This window comes from Lepidothrix coronata, unplaced genomic scaffold (genome assembly GCF_001604755.1).
Source record: "Lepidothrix coronata isolate B3197 unplaced genomic scaffold, Lepidothrix_coronata-1.0 Scaffold147, whole genome shotgun sequence".
NCBI lineage: Eukaryota > Metazoa > Chordata > Aves > Passeriformes > Pipridae > Lepidothrix > Lepidothrix coronata.
In genome coordinates this window covers 249,238-266,600 of record NW_016690327.1, presented here as the reverse complement: position 1 = coordinate 266,600, position 17,363 = coordinate 249,238, and the positions used below count along the sequence as shown (strand labels likewise).

At 64.4% G+C, this 17,363-nt stretch overlaps 3 protein-coding genes across 5 annotated transcripts; 1 reads left to right on the top strand and 2 right to left on the bottom strand.

Moving 5' to 3' along the window:
* Positions 1 to 481: 481 nt before the first annotated feature.
* On the bottom strand, positions 482 to 9,254 carry LCK (LCK proto-oncogene, Src family tyrosine kinase). Of its 2 annotated transcripts, none has more exons than XM_017828412.1 (13): positions 9,130 to 9,254; positions 6,248 to 6,354; positions 6,053 to 6,134; positions 5,880 to 5,970; positions 5,655 to 5,753; positions 5,435 to 5,538; positions 5,207 to 5,356; positions 4,506 to 4,658; positions 3,401 to 3,580; positions 2,776 to 2,852; positions 2,529 to 2,682; positions 1,938 to 2,069; positions 482 to 1,060 (listed from the first exon to the last, which is right to left on the bottom strand). In XM_017828412.1, the coding sequence occupies exons 2-13, from the start codon at positions 6,347 to 6,349 to the stop codon at positions 858 to 860; spliced, it is 1,527 nt and encodes a 508-aa protein (XP_017683901.1). In that variant the 5' UTR covers positions 6,350 to 6,354; positions 9,130 to 9,254; the 3' UTR covers positions 482 to 857. The 2 variants fall into 2 exon arrangements, with proteins under 2 accessions (XP_017683901.1, XP_017683900.1); XM_017828411.1 differs by lacking the exon at positions 9,130 to 9,254 and adding an exon at positions 6,948 to 6,998.
* A 935-nt stretch (positions 9,255 to 10,189) lies between these two features.
* FAM167B (family with sequence similarity 167 member B) lies at positions 10,190 to 12,306 on the bottom strand. The gene is made up of 2 exons (XM_017828414.1): positions 11,357 to 12,306; positions 10,190 to 10,733 (listed from the first exon to the last, which is right to left on the bottom strand). Exons 1-2 carry the CDS (start codon positions 11,639 to 11,641, stop codon positions 10,470 to 10,472), a joined length of 549 nt encoding a protein of 182 aa, XP_017683903.1. The 5' UTR covers positions 11,642 to 12,306; the 3' UTR covers positions 10,190 to 10,469.
* Positions 12,307 to 12,847: 541 nt separating this feature from the next.
* On the top strand, positions 12,848 to 17,337 carry LOC108503923 (myotubularin-related protein 9-like). Of its 2 annotated transcripts, XM_017828371.1 has the most exons (11): positions 12,848 to 13,620; positions 13,810 to 13,869; positions 14,103 to 14,211; positions 14,477 to 14,602; positions 14,685 to 14,858; positions 14,976 to 15,193; positions 15,320 to 15,481; positions 15,570 to 15,711; positions 15,800 to 16,020; positions 16,149 to 16,300; positions 16,419 to 17,337. In XM_017828371.1, the coding sequence occupies exons 1-11, from the start codon at positions 13,439 to 13,441 to the stop codon at positions 16,580 to 16,582; spliced, it is 1,710 nt and encodes a 569-aa protein (XP_017683860.1). In that variant the 5' UTR covers positions 12,848 to 13,438; the 3' UTR covers positions 16,583 to 17,337. The 2 variants fall into 2 exon arrangements, with proteins under 2 accessions (XP_017683860.1, XP_017683861.1); XM_017828372.1 differs by lacking the exon at positions 13,810 to 13,869 and having other exon boundaries at positions 12,849 to 13,620.
* Positions 17,338 to 17,363: the final 26 nt, after the last annotated feature.

Here is a 17,363-nt window from a genome sequence, read left to right as displayed (position 1 = left end):
GGGGATGAACCATCGCAGGGGTAGGGGGGCACGGGGCCCCCCCAGCAGCCCCCCCCTCAGGACCGAGGGGTCTCACGGGGGTCAGCGGTGTCTGGGGGGGGTCGAGCAGCCCCCTCCAGAATCGGGTTGTCCCATGTGGATGGGGCTGGGGGGGATGTCTCATGGGGGTCGGGGGGGTCCAGCAACCCCCCCCAGGGTCGGGTTGTTCCATGTGGATGGGGTTGGGGGGGTCTCACGGGGGTCAGGAGGATCTGGGGGGGTCCAGCAGCCCCCTCAGGGTGGGTTGGTGAGAGTGGGATTCGTCTCTGGTGAGTGTCACCCAGTGGGGTTCATCCCTGGTGGGCATCACCCCCTGTACCCCATCCCATGGCAGCCTGGCCCCGCCGCTGAAAAGGCCTTTATTTCCCCCAAAATGGGTCCTGCAAATGCCATGAGGGGGAGGGGGAGGGAGAAGAAGCGTCCCACGGCCAAGGGGTGCCGCAGCCATCGCTGTTGGGGGGGTTCCTGCCCTCACCAGGGAGGTGGAGGAGGCACAGCCAGAGCTGGCGAGGGGCTGCCGGGCCCCCTGGGCAGCTCCATGTGCAGCTGGAGGCTGGATTTCCACCCTGGAAAAACGTGGTGGGCACCCACTGAGCCCCCCATGCCAGCCCGATGCCGCCGGGGGTCTGCCCTGGCCGTCCATCCCTTCCTGAGGGGGGGGAAATCTGCCGCTCCCAAAGTCTGGAGTGCTCCAAATCTTTACTGCCGAGGTCCAGGGGAGAGTCCACCAACACCGTGATGCTCATGGAGTCTGGGGGTGTTTGATGCAGAGGACCACTCCCAGCACCCCGACACGGGGGAGTGGGTCCTGTGGCCCTTCAGGGTTCCTGCTGGTACTGGCCCTCGGTGGCGGTGAAGAAGTCCTCGAGCACACTCTTCATGTACTCGAAGGTGGGGCGCTCCTCGGGGCTCTCCTTCCAGCACTGCCTCATCAGCTCGTACAGCTCCGCGGGGCAGTTGTCCGGCTGCGGCATCCGGTACCCCCGCTCCAGGTTCTGGATCACCTCGGGGTTGGTCATCCCTGCCGGGGCAACGCGTGGGACTCAGTTTGGGTCACCCCCGTGTCACAGGTACCGCCCTGGGGCTGCTCATCCCTGCCTGGACATTGCATATGGGTCTCAATTTGGGTCCCCCCCCACATCGTAGGGACCACCCCAGGGCTGGTCATCCCTGCCAGGACAATGCACAGGACATCAAACTGGGGTCACCTCCATGTCACAGGTACCACTCTGGGGATGATCATTCCCTCCTGGACACACATAGGACACTGAATTGGGGTCACCCCTGTGTCACAGGTACCACTCTGGGGATGGTCATCCCTGCCTGGACATCACACGTGGGTCTCAATTTGGGGTCCCCCCCTACATCGTAGGGACCACACCCCAGGGCTGGTCATCCCTGCCAGGACAATGCACAGGACTCAGTTTGGGTCACCCCCCTGTCACAGGTTGATCATCCCCTCCTGGACACACACAGGACACTGAATTGGGGTCACCCCCATGTCACAGGTATCACTCTGGGGATGGTCATCCCTGCCAGGACATGCACAGGACATCAAATTGGGGTCACCCCCATGTCACAGGTACTACTCTGGGGCTGGTCATCCCCTCCTGGACACACACAGGACATCGAATTGGGGTCACCCCCATGTCACAGGTCCCACCCCAAACCCCCTGGGGAAGCTTCCATCCCCTTCCACCGCCTCCGAACGCCCCTCCAGGTGTCTTTTGGGGATGTGCCTCGGGAAGGGGTTGGATCCCTGGCTGCGGAGGAGGGCAGGGAGCCAGGCTGGGAGCGTGTGTGCGTGCGGGAGTGCATGTCCACACTCGTGGGCGTGCGCTCGCGTGTGCCAGCCCCGCTGCCACGGGAGATCCTTCCAGCTGCCGGGAAATCCTGACCTGGATACGGGATCCGGCCGTAGGTGACGATCTCGGTGAGCAGGATCCCGAAGGACCACACGTCCGACTTGATGGTGAACGTCCCGTAATTAATGGCCTCCGGCGCCGTCCACTTAATGGGGAATTTAGCCCCTGGAAAAAAACAGCGGGAGGGGAGGGAATGAAGAGTCCTGGAAGAGCTGGGATCACCCCTCTGTGTTTAATCTGCCGTGAAACCCCGGGTTAGGCTCAGTCCCTGCCGATGACCTGGGTTTGGTGGCATCCAGCCCCCCCTGTCCCCCACTGCTCGGCGGTGGGCTGGCACCCCTGTCCCTGCAGTAGCCACCAAAGGCAGGGTCGGGTGGGCAAACAGGGTCCTGCAGCCCCCCCGTGCTCCCCCCCCCAACTGAGGGGAGAGAAGCGGAGGAGGAAAAAGTGTCCCTGCACCTCCCTCCCTGCTCCCCCCTCCTGCAGCTCCTGTCACTGCACCCCCCTCCTGCTCCCGGGGCACGGTGGGGACCCCCCCAGAGGACCGGGGTGGGTGGGGGTCCCTCCTGCCGTGTCCCCAAGCTCTGTGCACCCCCGGGGCAGGGCGGGGAGGAGGGGTCCCACCCTCTCGAGCCGTGTACTCGTTGTCCTCGATGAGCCGGGCCAGCCCGAAATCGGCGATTTTGCAGCACAGCGCCTCCGAGACGAGGATGTTGGCGGCCCTCAGGTCACGGTGGATGTAGTTCTTGGCCTCGATAAAGGCCATGCCTTCGGAAATCTGTAATTTGGAGAGGGGGTTTACAATGAACAGCCCCGGCTCCGGCCCCGCAGAGCCCTCCCAGCTCCAGCCCCGTGTCCCTGCCCCCCTCACCTGTGCAGCCATGTCCAGGAGCTTGTTGATGCCGAGCTTGACTCCCTCCGAGGTCTTGAGGAAGTCCACGAGGCTGCCTGCGGGGAGGGCAGCAGGTCTGAGCAGCAAAACACACACTGCCCCCCTCCCCAGCACCTCGGTGTCATGTGGTGGTGGTGGTGGGGTCACCAGGGCACTGTCACCCACTGCAACCCAAAATGTGGGGCTGGGAAGCTCACAGTGCCCCAGGAAGGTGGGCAGGGGAGGGTGGGCAGGAGAACACCCTTCCTGCAAGGTCCTTCTCCCCTCCTTTATCCCCGAGACAACGCAAAGGCAGAGCGTGGCAGGGATGCCAAAAGCGGCTTGAGACACACAAACCGCACGAACAGCTGGATGGGAAGCCAGGAGCTGGAAGACTGGACTTTTGGAAGTGCCCAGGGAAGAGGTGGAGTCCCCACCCCTGGAGGTCTCCAAGCAACGACTGGATGTGGCACTCAGTGCTCTGGGCTGGGCATCGGGCACAGGCCGGACTCGATCTTGGAGGAGTTTTCCAGCCTGAATGACCCCGTGGCCGCGTGGCCACGTCTCTCCACAGCTCCCCCAGCCACCCCCACGCAGGGTGGGCAGCGCCTGGGGGGGGTCTCACCCTTCTCCATGTACTCGGTGATGATGTAGATGGGCTCCTTGGTGACCACGGCGTAGAGCCGCACCAGCCGCGGGTGCTGCAGGTTCTTCATGAGGTTGGCCTCGGCCAGGAAGGCGCTGGGGGACATGCTGCCCGCCTTCAGGCTCTTCACAGCCACCTTCGTGTGCCCGTTGTAGAAGCCTGTGGAGAGCCGGGAAGAGCGGGATGGGGAGAGGGACCCCCCCGACCCTGGGGACGGGTGGCACCGGCAGTGCCAGCCAAGCAGGCAGTGTGGGGGCTGCTCTGTGGGTCTGGAGCATCCCAAGGCAAGACTGCACGAGGAAGAGATGCCGTGGGTTGCAAAGGTCAGTGGAAGGCTGTAAAGTTTGGCTTGAAGAGGGAGTCTCACACCCCGGACTGTCGTGGTGTGGCCGGAGGATTTTCGGGGCGGTCACAGCCCTGCCCTGGGCTAAAATCTGTGATCACACCTTAACCCACCAGGCAGATACTGTAACGTGTGGCTTTCAGTGACCACGAGGACAGGAGGTCACTGGGTTTTGAGCAGGGGGGGGAGCTGGGGGGGGCCAGGAAGTGGTGCTGAAGCCTGGCTCTGGATGGGAACCAGGAGGGGACTTTGTGGGACAGGCAGCACCCGTGGGAGTGAAGGCAGAGACCCCTCTTTAGTGAGGGGGAGGAGCAGGGCAGCCCCAGTGCCTTCCCCACCTCGGCACTCAGCAGCAGGAGGTGCTTTTGTGGCTGGATCACCACACTCTCAAGGCCCCGTGCTGCCTCCAAGCCCCCCACTGCTCCCAGAATTCCAGCCAGAGCCACAGCAAGGGACATTTCCCAAGTGGGGACAAAGCCAGCAGCTGTTCCCATCGCGAGCAGAGCCCAGCTCCACGAGGACAGGACCCCTGTCATTCCATCCTGGATGGCTGGGATGGGAGAGGAGGAAGCTTGGGCTGCTCTGGGTGATCCAGAAGGATTCTCCCTTCTCCCAGAACCCCTGTGGAAAGCCATGAGTCCCACGCCCGGGTCTGTGCTGGCTGCTCCATGAGTGATCCTAGTTGGATCCCTCCCATCCCGAGGGTGCCGTGGGGCCCCAGTTTTGCCCTGACTCACTCACCCATCCAGACCTCTCCGAACTGCCCCGCTCCCAGCTTCTCCACCAGCTTCAGGGACTCCCTGGGCACCTCCCACTCGTCCTGCCACCACGGCTTCTGCGGCTTCTGCGTCCGGCAGGGTTTGCCCAGGCGGGTGCAGAGCCCGTCGGAGCTGCCTGGGGTTGGGAGAGGAACGGGGGGGGGTCAGGGCAGGCAGAGGCACCGGGAACCGGGCACAGGTCGATGGCTTGGCTGGGGCACGTGGAGCAGCATGTTCTGCTCATCCCATCCCGTCCCATTCTATCCCGTCCCCATCCTATCTCATCTCATTCCCATTCCGTCCTGTCCCATCCCATGTCATCCTATCTCAGTCCCATTGAATCTTATCCCATCCCATTCCCATTTCATCCTGTCCTATCCCATTCTGTTCCTATTCTATTCCCATCCCATTCAATCCTATCCCATCCTGCCCCACTCCTGTTCCATTCCATCCCATCCAATCCTGTCCCATTCCTCTCCCATCCTGCCCCATTCCTATTCCATTCCCATCCCATACTATCCCATTTCATCCTGTCCTGTCCCATCCCATCTGGTCTTATCCCACCCTATTCCATTCCATCCTGTCCCATCTCACCCCGTTCTTATCCCATCCCAGTTCCACCCCATCCCGCTCCATTCCCGCCCCATTCCCACCCTGTTCCCATCCCCCCCGGCCATCCCATACGTGTGTAGTGCTGCACCAGCTCCCTGAGGCTGCTGAAGGGGACGCGGGGGGAGATGTAGAAGCCGCCGTTGTCCATGTTCCGGATCTTGTAGTGCTTCACCGTCTCCCCCTGGGTCTCATCCAGGTCCCGCACGGACAGTGAGTACGAGCCTGGGGACACGGGCACCGTGTGGGTCCCCCACAGCCCTCCCAGTGCTTCCCAGGGCCTCTCCCAGTGCGGGAAGGTACCTTTGGAGGTCTCGCTCTCCCGGATGAGGAAGGAGCCGTGCGTGTTGCCCGACGCCAGGAGCTGCCGCTCGGCGTCCTTGCGGCTGATGTTCTTGAAGAACCACCTGGGGACACAGGGATGGGGGGGGTCAGGCTGTGCCTTCACCCACCAGCACTTCTGGGGTGCTCCTGGCTCCGTCCCCCTCTGCTGGGGCACAGCTCCCGCTCCATCCCTACTCACGGCTCGGGCTCCAGGCTGTTCACCAAGGCCACGAAGTTGTAGGGGATCAATCCCTCCTGGCCGGTGGTGAGCGACTGTGCCTTCCACCACTCCCCATTCCTGCAAGGACACAGCGAGGTGAGACCCCCCTCCAGCTGCCAGGACCCTGCACAGCCCCCCCTGCCAGCACAGGAGCTGTGGGGCCGTGCCAGGGTTGGTGCTGGGACGTGGTTGGCGCTCGCTCACTCCTCCAGGACACGGAGCTTCTCTCCCTTCCGCAGCTGCAGGTCCCCATCGTGCTTGGGCTCGTAGTTGTACAGGGCCACCACCAGCTTATCTGGGGGGACAAGGGGAGCGACAGGGTGGCAGTGGCCAGTTTGGGGGTGTCCCAGCCACCCCCCACCACGGCCAGACCTCACCTTGCATGGGGGAGCACGGCGGGGACGTGGACTCGTAGGACACCAGAGGGTCTTGCACCTCGGAGCCGTTGCGGATCAGCCTCTGCCAGGGGATGAGGAGCCTCGTGAGTTCTCACCTTCCAGGGTTTGGCCGCCCCATGGCCACCTCTGGAGGCATTTGGCCACCGGGATGGGGGTCTCTCACCCCCTCCTCACCTGGTTCTTGCTGTCGGAGTCGATGGGGTAATTGCAGTGCTCGCAGATGTCGATGTTCTCGATCCAGTCCTCGTCATAGTCTGAGCTGCAGCAGCAGCCCATGGTGCCTGGGGGGGCAGAGCTGGTGAGGGGATCCTTTACACCCCCGGGCTCCCCTCTCCTCCCACTCCAGCACACCCCTATCCCTGCATCCATCCATCTGGCTTCCCACAGGGCATGGCCCATCCTGCACACTCCTCAGCTGAACTGGGGACATCCCCTGGCTCTCTGTCACCAGCCCTTATTTCCTCCTAATTTATTCTGGCCTCGTTAATTAAAACCACTGAAGGCAATTAGTCCCCCAGCCTGAGGCTCCCCTTTCCTGCCAGCTCCTTCCCACCCTCCATCCCACCCACTTCCATCCTTCCCTCGGGCCGATCCCTCTGTTCCTCAGCCAGATAACAACCTGATCACCAATACCCCATTAACAATTAATACACCCTTGTGTTTGATGAGGTTTGGCTGGGCCTGGCACCCCCCGAAAGCAGCTCCTGGGGTCAGAGGTGGATGTGGGAGCTCCCCACCCACCCTCTGCCGCCTCTGATTTCCGTCTCCCACGAGCTCTCAGCCTCTCCCCCACAGTCACCCCCATTTCTCCTGCATCAGGGATGTCCTTAAACCCCCACCCCTGCTCCGGGGCCCCTCTTCCTGTGCAGCTCACCCCAAAACATCCAGGAGGATGTTCCACCTCCACCTCAAGGACCAGCCCTGGTGACACGGAGCCGGCGCGGGGCTGTCCCCAGTGTCCCCGGCACCCTGGTGTGGGCAGGGATGTCATGAGTGTCACAAGGGCTCTGCAAACCACCCGGGCACCTCTGGCCTTCCCGAAAATGCTGATGATGGCACAAAACCCCCATGGTTTTGGGAGCCCCACAGTGCATCGTGTGGAAACGGCGGCCCACGGCCCCGGAAAAAGCTCTTCCGCAGAATCCCCCACGCCCACACGGCTGGGATCTGTCTCCACCAACACCTGGCCTCCAAACCCTGCTCTCCAGGCTCGGCTCTGGGGGCTCTCTGGGGGCCCTGATGTGGTTTCCACGGGCTCTGGGAGCCCCGAGTCACCACGAGCCAGCCTGGGTGTGTGTCCCACCACCCCAAAACCGGCGGCTGCTGCGCTGGCGCTGAGTGGGAGCTCTGATCTGGCAGTGAGTGGCACGGCTGGGAGGGTCCCCATCCTCTCCTGGTGCCCTGCTGAGCCCTGGGAGATGCTTTCCTGGGAGAGAGACTAGCTGCTGGCACTGCTGGCACCACTTTGGCCTTGGTTTTCTGCCATTGCCATAAATCCATCTCTTTCCATGGTGGGGGCTTCATTTGAGTGGGCACGTAGGGAAGAGGCTTGCAGGGGGTCCCCAAGGAGGGTGCAGGGTCCCCGGGGTGCTGCCAGCCCCCTGTGCCACCAGTCTCAGCCAGAGGATGCTGCCAGTCAGAGCCCCCCCAGCCTGCACTGCCAGGGCTGGTTTTCCAGACCAGGAGCCCCCTCCCTTGGGCCCAGGGTCAGCAGGGACACAGGGACCATCCCCATGGTGCCACCTCGGGGTGCCCACCACCAAGGGGAGCGGGTGACTGGCAGTTTTGGTGAGAAGAACACAGGTGATTGACCCCTCCCTTCCCCCCATGCCATACAACACTGCTAAAAACCACCCTGGTGCCTTCTGGTGACCCCATCTGGGGACTCACCTTGGCACCCAAAAAGGGGCTCCTGCTGCAGGCAGGAGGAGCAGGCAGGGCCACAGCGATGCCCAGCAGCAGCAAAGCCCACCTCCACCCCCCCAGCACCACCCTGGCCCCACAGAGGAGAAGCCCCCGACCCCCCAGAGCTCCCCCACAGCCCTTCAGGCACCTTTACCAAAGGAGGTGTTTTTTCCTCCCTGCACGGAGCCGGGGTGGGGAGGGAGGTGCTGCTACTGCGCCTTTTTTCTTACAGCCCCAAGCCACAGCGTAATTTCCACCGAGCAGCCGTTTCACCTGGGCCACGCCGGGGGGGAAAAAGGGGCGTTTGAAGTCGGCTTTTGGTGACTGCATCTGTGCAAACCGAATTTCTGCTGCGAAGGTGCCTGGGAGGGACGTGTAGGCACCCCTGCCCCGTGTTTGGTGTGTCCCCCGGAGGTATCTGGTGTCCTACTGTGTTCCTGTCCCTGTTTTGGCTCTGGAGTGTGTTTGGACCCCCCCATCTCCCTGCCCTGGGCTGGCCTTTCTGCTCTGGTCAGGTTGGGTTGGTTTGTTCACGGGTGTGGGCGGGCTGAAGGCTGGGCTGACCGCCGTCCCTGATGCTCTTCAAGGCTCACCAGAGTGTCCCTCAGCCAGCTGTGACTCACTGGGTGTCCAGCCCTGCTCTGGCACATCCTCACAGCGACACAAAGGATGCCGACCCCAAAGCTGCCCCTGCAGCAGGAGGGTCTTTGCGCTGAGGCAGCACCAAAAATGGGTTTATCTCAATGTCTGAACCCCCAAACTGGGAAGCAAACCCCAGCAGCCCATCACTGAGCTGCTGCCCGTCCCTACACCGCTCTCACCCACAGCCCTGGGGACAAAACTCCCGCTTTGCCCTGGAAATGGGGGCCTTGGGAAGAGCCCTGTGAGGGGGCCGGTGCTCCCACCCCGGGCAGGGGACGTTGAGACAGCAGCTTTCACCCCAACTGGGAGGGCACAGAGGAGTGGGGGGCACAGGCTGACTCCCCCATCCCTCACCCAGGCGCTCACATCCCCCCACCACTCACTACGAGCCCAAACCTCCATTTCCACCCCTCCGAGGGGCACTCAGAGAGCACACAGACCCCCACTCTCCCGGCGATCCCCATCTCCCATCTCTGCACGGCGCAGACCCTCCCACCCCCAGCTCTTACCTGTTGGCAGGAGGTGATGCCCGGCCCCTCTCAGACCCCCATTCCCTGGCAGCGCTCCCGTCCCCTCCTCACGTCCTGCCCATCCCGCCGGGGGCGCGGGGACCCTGCGGGGCGCGGCGCGGAGCCCCCCGAGGCGCGGGCCGTGCTCCCCGAGGGCGCTCTCGCTCCTGCTCCTGCTCCCGCCTGCCCCGGTTCATTTCCTGCCTCATGAGCAAACTCTCGAGCAGCTCGTTCGCAGCTCGTGCCCGACCGCAAGAGCGAGCGACAAACCCCGAGGGCTTCCTGCCATCCCCGCCGCGAGGGTCCCAGCGCTGGCTGTCCCCTCGCCCGGGGCGTGCTGAGACCCTCGGTGGTGACTGTGGGGTCCCACGGGGTGGGAGAAGGGTCAGGGACAGGCAGGGGGTTGTCACCTGCTGCCCAGTCCCCTGTGCTGTCCCCTCTCCAGGGCTCAGGTTGGCAGTGCCCTGCACCAGCTGCCCCTGACCCCACTGGACCCTACACCCGTTGTAGGACTCATCCTGCACCCCAAAACCCCCTTTTTGGCCACCACTGCTGTGTCACCACAGACTTTGGCACCCAGACAGCCACGGGGGCAGGGGCTGAAGCCAGGGGGACACCCTGTGCCCCTGCCAGGCTGCCAGCCCCGTGTTTTGGAGACAGCTCAGAGCAGAGCAACCACAACACCATTGTCTTGGCTTCTGAGATCAAACACGAAGCCGCAGGTACCAGCTCGGTGAGGCACAGGAAGCCCAGCTGTGTCGGGAGGGGAGGGGGGGGTTGTGGCAGCCTGAGGGGCATATCAGGCTCTCGCACAGCCTGGGAAGGAGAAGCAGCCCCCAAAATGATCCCTGGGTCACCCCACAGCTTCCCTGGGTCTCCCCACGTTGTCCCTGGCACTGCTTGCACACAGGGCCCTGTGGAAGTCACATCCCCAAGCGGCAGCTTGTGCTGTCACCTCCCTCCCCCCCTCCCCGGTCCCCACAGCAGAAATCTTGGAGCCACATCTATGGGGCCAGGAAGGTGCCTGGGTACGTGAAAATACAGAAAAAAACATCAGCTCTCACCTTCACCTCCTTTTATTCCGTCTCAAAGGGCTGCTCCCAACATTTTCCACCGTGCTTGACCCCACTGTCCCTAGGAACAGGCCCCCAGAACGCCCTGTGCCCCATGGGGGTGGTGGCACTTCCCATGGCACTGCCCCTGGAGCAGGGCTGGCAGCACCACGGCTCAGCTCCGCCTGCCCCGAGTCCTGAGGGATTTTGGGAGTGATCCTCGAGCCCTGCCAGGTCCAGATGCACCCGTGGGTGCCTGCGGGGCTCCCACCCGGCCCCCGGGGGGGATCAGCAGAGGGAGAAGCGGCGGGAGTTGATGTTCATGCGGGTGACCCCGATGTGCTTGAGGGGCGTGGAGAGCAGGAAGGCGGCCTTGGGGGGGATGTTGCAGAGCAGATCCGAGTCTTCCTCGCAGCCCTCGAGGCCGAAGGTGGCGTCGTCCAGCATCTCCTTGTGCTGGTGACAGGCCTGCTCCACCTTCAGCCGGTGCAGCCGCGCCCGCAGGCGCATCAGCTGCTGTGCCAGGCGCTGGTCCACAGCCTGCATCTCCCTCTGGAGGGGAGACCGGAGTCAGGATGGAGCGGGATCACCCCCCGGATCAGCTGCAGGGGTGATGGGGCAGCAGGGAGGGGGCTTGGCCAGGGAACAAACCCACCCTGGGACAGCACAGAGCCCACACACGCAGTCCTGTGATGGGCACAATGTCTGATGCCCGTGGGCTTTTTACCCTGTTGCTGCCTCAGGGACAGGCTGCTGGGTGCTCCCAAACACCCTGTGCCCCATGGGGGTGGTGGCATTTCCCATGGCACTGCCCCTGGAGCAGGGCTGGCAGCACCATGGCTCAGCTCTGCCTGCCCTGAGTCCTGAGGGATTTTGGGTGCCACCCTCTGGAAGCCACCACGTGCCACATAAAGGAGTCCACAGCAGCAGTGCCACCAGCAGAGCAGCCAGGGGGGTGACAAGTGCAGACCCCAACAGTGTGGTGAGGGGGCAGGGGCAGAGCTGTGGCACCGCAGAGCCACGTGTGCCTTGCAAAAATCCTCGTGCACCCACCGAGCCGGGCAAAGGAGCAAAGCCCCTGCTGACCCTGCCACGTCCCCTCACTGCTGCGTGAGCTGGGCACGGGGGAGCCCTGTGGTCCCATCTCACCCCTCATCCCACTGTCAGCTACTCACCAGCTCCGTCCTCAGCCACTCCAGAGCCGCCTCCATGGTGGCAAAGCCACAGACGCCACCACCCAGCTGGTCCTCGGGGTGCCCAGGGCCCTGCTCAGCCCCCCGGGCCCCCCCCGAGGTGCCCCAGCGCTGCCCCCTCACCCGGGCCTCCCACTCCAGGTACGAGGGTCTCCGGGTCTGCAGCTTCAGCTTGGCCGTCAGAGCCTTCACACTGTCCAGGTTCTCCTCCTCCCAGGTGGGCTCCTCCTCGCCCAGCTCCTTGAACTTCAGCTGGCTGAGGGCCATGGTGGGACCCCCCGCAGCCCCCCCAACCCCTTGGGTGACCTCTGCCCACTCAACAACCCACCCACCGTGGAAATGAAGCCTCTACCTTAGGCACGACCACCCAACCACCCACTCCCTCACTCCCCCAGCTGTGCCCGGTTCCCAGCTATTTATCCATCCCCCGAGGACAATTCCGATGGGCAGGAATTTCCTTATCCAGAGGAGTGCAAAGGAGGAGGGTTTTTGGGTTTATTCGATGTTGTCGTGATGGGTTTTTTTTGTTGTTTTCCTTTTCGTTTTTAGCATCATTGTCTCCGGCTGGGAGGAGACTCCCCGTTCCCGGACGAAGCCTTCACCGGGCACGGAGGAGCGGGAATGATTTATCCCCGAGCGCAGCCGCCCCCCCCCCGCACCCGGGGGGGGACCCAAAAAAAGCCTAAGGAAGGAAAAAGAAACCGGGGGGGGCACAAGGGGCAGCCGGGGTCCCGCACCCGGACGGGACGTTAAGGTGGAACCGCGTCAGGATCTGCCCTCTCCCCCTTCCTCCCTGCCCCGGGGGGATCCAGGGGCAGCAGCGATGGGGCCCGGGTCTTACCTGTGTCCCACGGGTCTCACCTGCCCCTCGGACGCCCATCCCCGACCCCTCCGGCGCCCCCAGAGTGCCCCCCCAAATTCCACGCGTGCCTCGCCAGTGCTGCGAGAGAGCCCCCGCCTCTCCTTCGCGTGTCCCTCCCACGGCCCCGCGCGTGTCCCCTCGCTCCCGCACCCCACGCGGCGACATCCCCGCCCCCCAGCCCACCCCGGGAGCCCCCCAACCCCGGAGAGCGCCCCGTCTCCCCGGACCGGGCCACCTTAAACCCGACATCCGCCGGCCCGGCCGGGCTGTGCGGGGCATCGCCGCCCCCCCGCTTCCACCCCGAGGTCCCCGCGTGCACCCCCAGGTCCCTCCTCCCACCCCGAGCTCTCCCTCTCGCGCCCCGAGATCCCCCTTTTACACCCCGAAATCCCCCCCCCGCTTGCGCCCTGAGCTCCTCTGCTTGTGTCTGTTGGCACTCTGGGGTCCCCCGCTTGCACCCCAGGGCCCCTGGTGCCACCCCACAGTCTCCTATTGCGCCCTGAGAGTCTTCCTTGCACCCCACGGTCCCTGCTTGCACCCCACGGTCCCCTGTTTATGCCCAGGAGCTCCCTGTGGGCATTCTGAGGTCCCCTGCCTGCACCCCACTGTCCTCCCACTTGCACCCCAAGGTCTCTGCTTGCCACCCGGTCCCCCCTTGCCCCCTGAGATCCCCACCTGCCCCCCCAGCCCAAGCAGGTAAGCAGAGGGGTGGCAGGGGCACTGCCAGGTGCCCACCCTCCTTCTCTTCCTCACCCAGGGGCCTTGGCAGCAGCTCCTGCCCTGTCCCCAGGCCGGGGGGGGGGACACTGTGGGCACAGGGGCCCTGGCAGAGCCCACAGGGCCCTGGCAGCCGGGTCGGGGGGGGGCTGGTGACGGGGTGGCAGGGAAGGATCTGGAGCTGCTCCCTGCATTCCCCTTTTCACCAAAAATCGCCTCCCTGCAGCGCAGCCGGCACGGGATACCTGGCCTGGGGTGGGAGCCTGGGGCCAGCTCGGCCCCCCCCGCCCCGTGCCTCAGTTTCCCCGGGGAGGAAACGTCCCCCTGGCTGCGTTTCGCAGCTCCGTCCGCTGTAGGTGACAGTGCAAACACCCAGAGGGGGTGAGGCCGTGACGCAGAGGGAAGAAGGGGTTTCCAGCCGGGCCGTGCGCCGCAGGATTTCCCCTTTCTCCCTCCCCAGTCCCCCGCGCCGGGCAGAGCCGGCCATGGAGTTCTCGGAGCTGATCAAGACGGCGACGGTGGAGAACGTGCTGCTGTCGTGCGCGGGGCTGCCGGCGGTGAGGGGCACCCTGTGCATCACCAGCCACCACCTGCTCCTCTCCTCCTGCCCCGGCGGGGACGTGGAGCTCTGGCTGCTCATCCGCAACGTGGACGCCGTGGAGAAGAGGTGCGTGCGCTGGTCCCCGCCCCGCGGCTGCCCCGCGCTCCCTCCCGGCCCTGTCACCCCTTCCTCCCGAGCTGGAGCATTCCCGAGCAGAGCACGGCCACCCCTGGGTGCTGCCCGCCGAGCCTTGTCCTTCCTCTTCCTCACGGCCCAGCACGGCAGCACCGGGCGCTGACCTCCTCTTCTCCTCAGAGTGCAGAATTTAGGCTGGTACCAGCCCCCCCGGACTAACAGCTCCGCCCGGGACACCAGGTTTGGCTTTTAACGCTCCCTTGGCTCTGCCAACCACCGCGGCGCCCGCCGTGCCCCGTCCAGGGCAGGGAGACAGTGGAAATCCCGGCTCCGGGGGCAGACGAGAGCCAGAGATTTGGCAACCACACCAGCACAGCCCTCGGGGGGAAGAGGGCAGCTCGGCGCTGTCTGTGTGTCCGTCTGTGCGCGCACGGACCCCCGGCCAGCCCCGACCCCCCTCCTGCCTCCCCCAGGCTCACCGGCTCCTCCGGCACCATCACGCTCCGGTGCAAAGACCTGAAGGTGCTGCAGCTGGAGATCCCGGGCATGGAGGAGTGTCTCAACATCGCCAGCTCCATCGAGGTGAGCCCCGGGCAGCAAAGGGTTGCCAGGGCAAAGCGGCCCCGCCGTGTTTGCTCTGCGTCTGTCGTTCGCTGGGTAAATAAGCACTCGGCTCCGGCAGCGCTGGCACAGGGTGCCCCGTGGGGCCGCTGGTGCTGCCCAGCCCTGGCCTGGTGCTGGGATGTGGCCAGGAGCAGGGAACAGCCACGGGGTTTGCAGAGCCCTGGGGACATTCCCAGCCACGTCCCCTGCCCCGTGACCAGCGCCGCCTTTGCTCTCGCTCCAGGCCCTCTCCTCGGTGGACTCCGTGATGATGATGTACCCGTTCTTCTACAGACCCCCGAGCCTGAAGCTCGAGGAAGGATGGCACCAGTTCCCCCTCGAGCAGTACTTCCAACAGATCTCCTCGCAGGTGAGGCTGGAAGGAGACCCGACTCCCCCTACCCATAGCGGGCTGGGCAGCAGGGCTCCCCCTGACCCCGTGTCTGCCCCAGACGAGCCAGTGGCGGCTGAGCACCGTGAACCAGGACTTCAGCACCTGCCCCACGTACCCTCCCGCCGTGATTGTGCCGGCGGCCGTGGGCGATGAGGCCCTGAGAAAGGCTGCCCGGTTCCGGCAGGGCGGGAGGTTCCCCGTCCTCAGCTACTTCCACCCCAAAAACCGCACCGTGAGTCCGCCCCGCCCCCCCGTCCCCTCTCCCACTGCTGCCAGCCCTCTGGGAAAGGTGGCTGGAAGCCCCCCCATGCTGTGGGTCCCCCAGTGCTCCCCATCTCTCACCCTGCAGGTGATGCTCCGCAGCAGCCAACCCCTGACGGGACCCAACCGCAGGCGGTGCCGGGAGGACGAGACGCTGCTGGGGACGATCCTGGACGAGGGGGAGAGGGGCTTCATCATCGACACACGCTCGGCCCAGGCAGCAAAGCAGGCTCGGATGACCGGGGGAGGCACAGAGCCCAAATCCTCCTACCCACAGTGGAGGAGGCTGCACCGGCCCCTGGAGAGGTGAGGGCTGTGCTGAGCCCTGGCACTCTCGTGACATGGGGGTGATCGCACTGCCTGGCAGGACGTGGGGGGTCCATCCCCACAAAAGAGTCACCAAGCCCCCAGCACCTCTCTCCCCGCTCCCAGGGGCCGCCCGCTGCAGGAGAGCTTCGCCAAGCTGGTGGAAGCCTGCAGTGACCCCTCCCTGAGCATGGACCGGTGGCTGGGCCGGCTGGAGAGCAGCCGCTGGCTCAGCCACGTCAAGGCAGCCCTGAGCACAGCCTGCCTGGCTGCCCAGTGCATGGACAGGTAAGGGGGCTGCACCCCAAAGCCCCTCCTTCCCCCAACTCCCAGCGTGGCACAAAATCCGGGCGCCATCCCGGGTTGATCCCAACAGGGAGGAGGCCACGGTGCTGGTGCACGGGGCGGAGGGGACGGACACGACGCTGCTGGTGACAGCGCTGGCCCAGGTGATCCTGGACCCGTCCTGCCGCACCCTGGTGGGATTCCAGGGGCTGCTGGAGCGGGAGTGGATCCAGGTGAGAACAGCAGCTCCGAGGGGGATGGGGATCCCAGCCTGGCCGGGCATCCTCAGCCCCATATCCCCCCCCCCTCGGGGTCCCACAGGCCGGACACCCCTTCCACCTCCGCTGCGCCCACTCCGCCTATTCCCACGCCCGGCTGAAGCAGGAGGCACCGCTTTTCCTGCTCTTCCTCGACTGTGTGTGGCAGCTGAGCCGCCAGTTCCCCTTCTCCCTGGAATTTGGGGAGCGCCTCCTCCTCTCCCTCTTCGACAACGCCTACGCCTCGGCCTACGGCACCTTCCTCTGCAACAACGAGAAGGAGAGGTGAGAGGGGTGGGGACAGCGCTGTCCCCAGGGAGCAACTCCAGCAAATCCCCTCCTGGTCACGGTTTGGGTCACGGCAAACCCCGAGAGCCCTGGCAGGGACTGAAACACATCCCCGTGTCCCACAGGAGCCTGTGCAAGGTGAAGGAGAGCACACACTCGCTCTGGGCCTGGCTGAACCGGCCTGAGGAGCAGCAGAAGCTCCTGAACCCTCTCTACTCCCACAACGCCCTGGTGATCTGGCCCTCCGTGGAGCCCCAGAGCATCCAGCTCTGGCAGGGTGAGCGGGATCCTCCCAAAATCCATCCTCAGCCCCGAGCTGGGCTGGCTGAGGGGAAGCTGCTCTGCCTTTCCCTCGCTGACAGGGCTGAAATAACACCCAGCCCCTTCTCTCCCAGGTTTATTCCTCCGTTGGATCCGTCCATCCCAGCACCTGGATGAGGCCTGGGCAGAGATCCAGCGGTTGGTTGAGGAAAACAACACCCCTGCCAAGGAAAGCACAGGGAACAGGCTGAGCCAGTCCCTCTCTGACCACACTGCTGGGATGGAGAACAGGAGATGAAGGGCAGCACGGGCAGTTCAGTCCCATGGGATGCCAGGACAAGGCAACACTGAAGCTTCCTGTGGGAAGTGCTGTGCTGGACACAGACCCCACGGACAGCTCTGGGAGGGAGGAACAGACACCCTTTCCCAGCCTTTGGGCTGCCCAGACTGAGCTTGTTTCAGTAAAGCCTCTCTCCCAGCCCACACTGGCATTCCGCTCTTCCATAGGGGCAGGAGGAAGATGCTCCTTCCCAGTGGGATTTCGGCAGCACTTGTGGATGGCTGTGGAGCAGGACATCAACCTGCCTGCCAGCCAGGCACAGCAAAACCAGGAGCTCACACTAAACCAACACCCTCTCCACAGAAGGCACAGAGGCTGCAGCCTCACTGTTCCATCAGCTGTTCCAAGCTGGGAGAGCCGGGCTGGGAATTCTGCCCTTGAACCCAGATTTGAGGAAGGAAAGAGAAACAAACCACCCCTCTCGACAGGCAGGGTGAGACAGGGGGGAAGGATGAGGAGCACGAGCTCCTAGAGCAGGAAATAACTGTTCCATGAGGAAAGTTGGCCCAGGGTCAGCCCAGCAGATAAACAAAGCGGCCGGGCCGGGCGCGTGCGTGTCAGCTGGAAAACAATTCCTGGCTGCTGCACTTCCAGCCTCTTCACACTTCAGGGCTGGACCTGAGGGTCACTCCCTGGGAAAGAGTTAAGCCAGGATGGGCAGAGGTCCCGGGAGGAGCAGCACTGTCTGTCTGTCCATGGGTGTGGAACAAGGCACTGGCAACAGAGCCAGGAAAACAAA

Excerpts from the sequence above, each read along its gene's own strand:
- LCK (XM_017828411.1), bottom strand. Across the intron at positions 4,659-5,206 it reads GCTGGTGCAGCACTACACAC|GCAGCTCCGACGGGCTCTGC; the intron begins GTATGGGATGGC and ends TCCCAACCCCAG. Across the intron at positions 2,683-2,775 it reads TCCTGGACATGGCTGCACAG|ATTTCCGAAGGCATGGCCTT; the intron begins GTGAGGGGGGCA and ends TCCAAATTACAG.
- FAM167B (XM_017828414.1), bottom strand. The coding sequence starts at position 11,641 with ATGGCCCTCAGCCAGCTGAAGTTCAAGGAGCTGGGCGAGGAGGAGCCC. Across the intron at positions 10,734-11,356 it reads AGTGGCTGAGGACGGAGCTG|AGGGAGATGCAGGCTGTGGA; the intron begins GTGAGTAGCTGA and ends TCTCCCCTCCAG.
- LOC108503923 (XM_017828371.1), top strand. The coding sequence starts at position 13,439 with ATGGAGTTCTCGGAGCTGATCAAGACGGCGACGGTGGAGAACGTGCTG. Across the intron at positions 14,603-14,684 it reads TCCAACAGATCTCCTCGCAG|ACGAGCCAGTGGCGGCTGAG; the intron begins GTGAGGCTGGAA and ends TGTCTGCCCCAG. Across the intron at positions 15,712-15,799 it reads TGGAGCGGGAGTGGATCCAG|GCCGGACACCCCTTCCACCT; the intron begins GTGAGAACAGCA and ends GGGGTCCCACAG.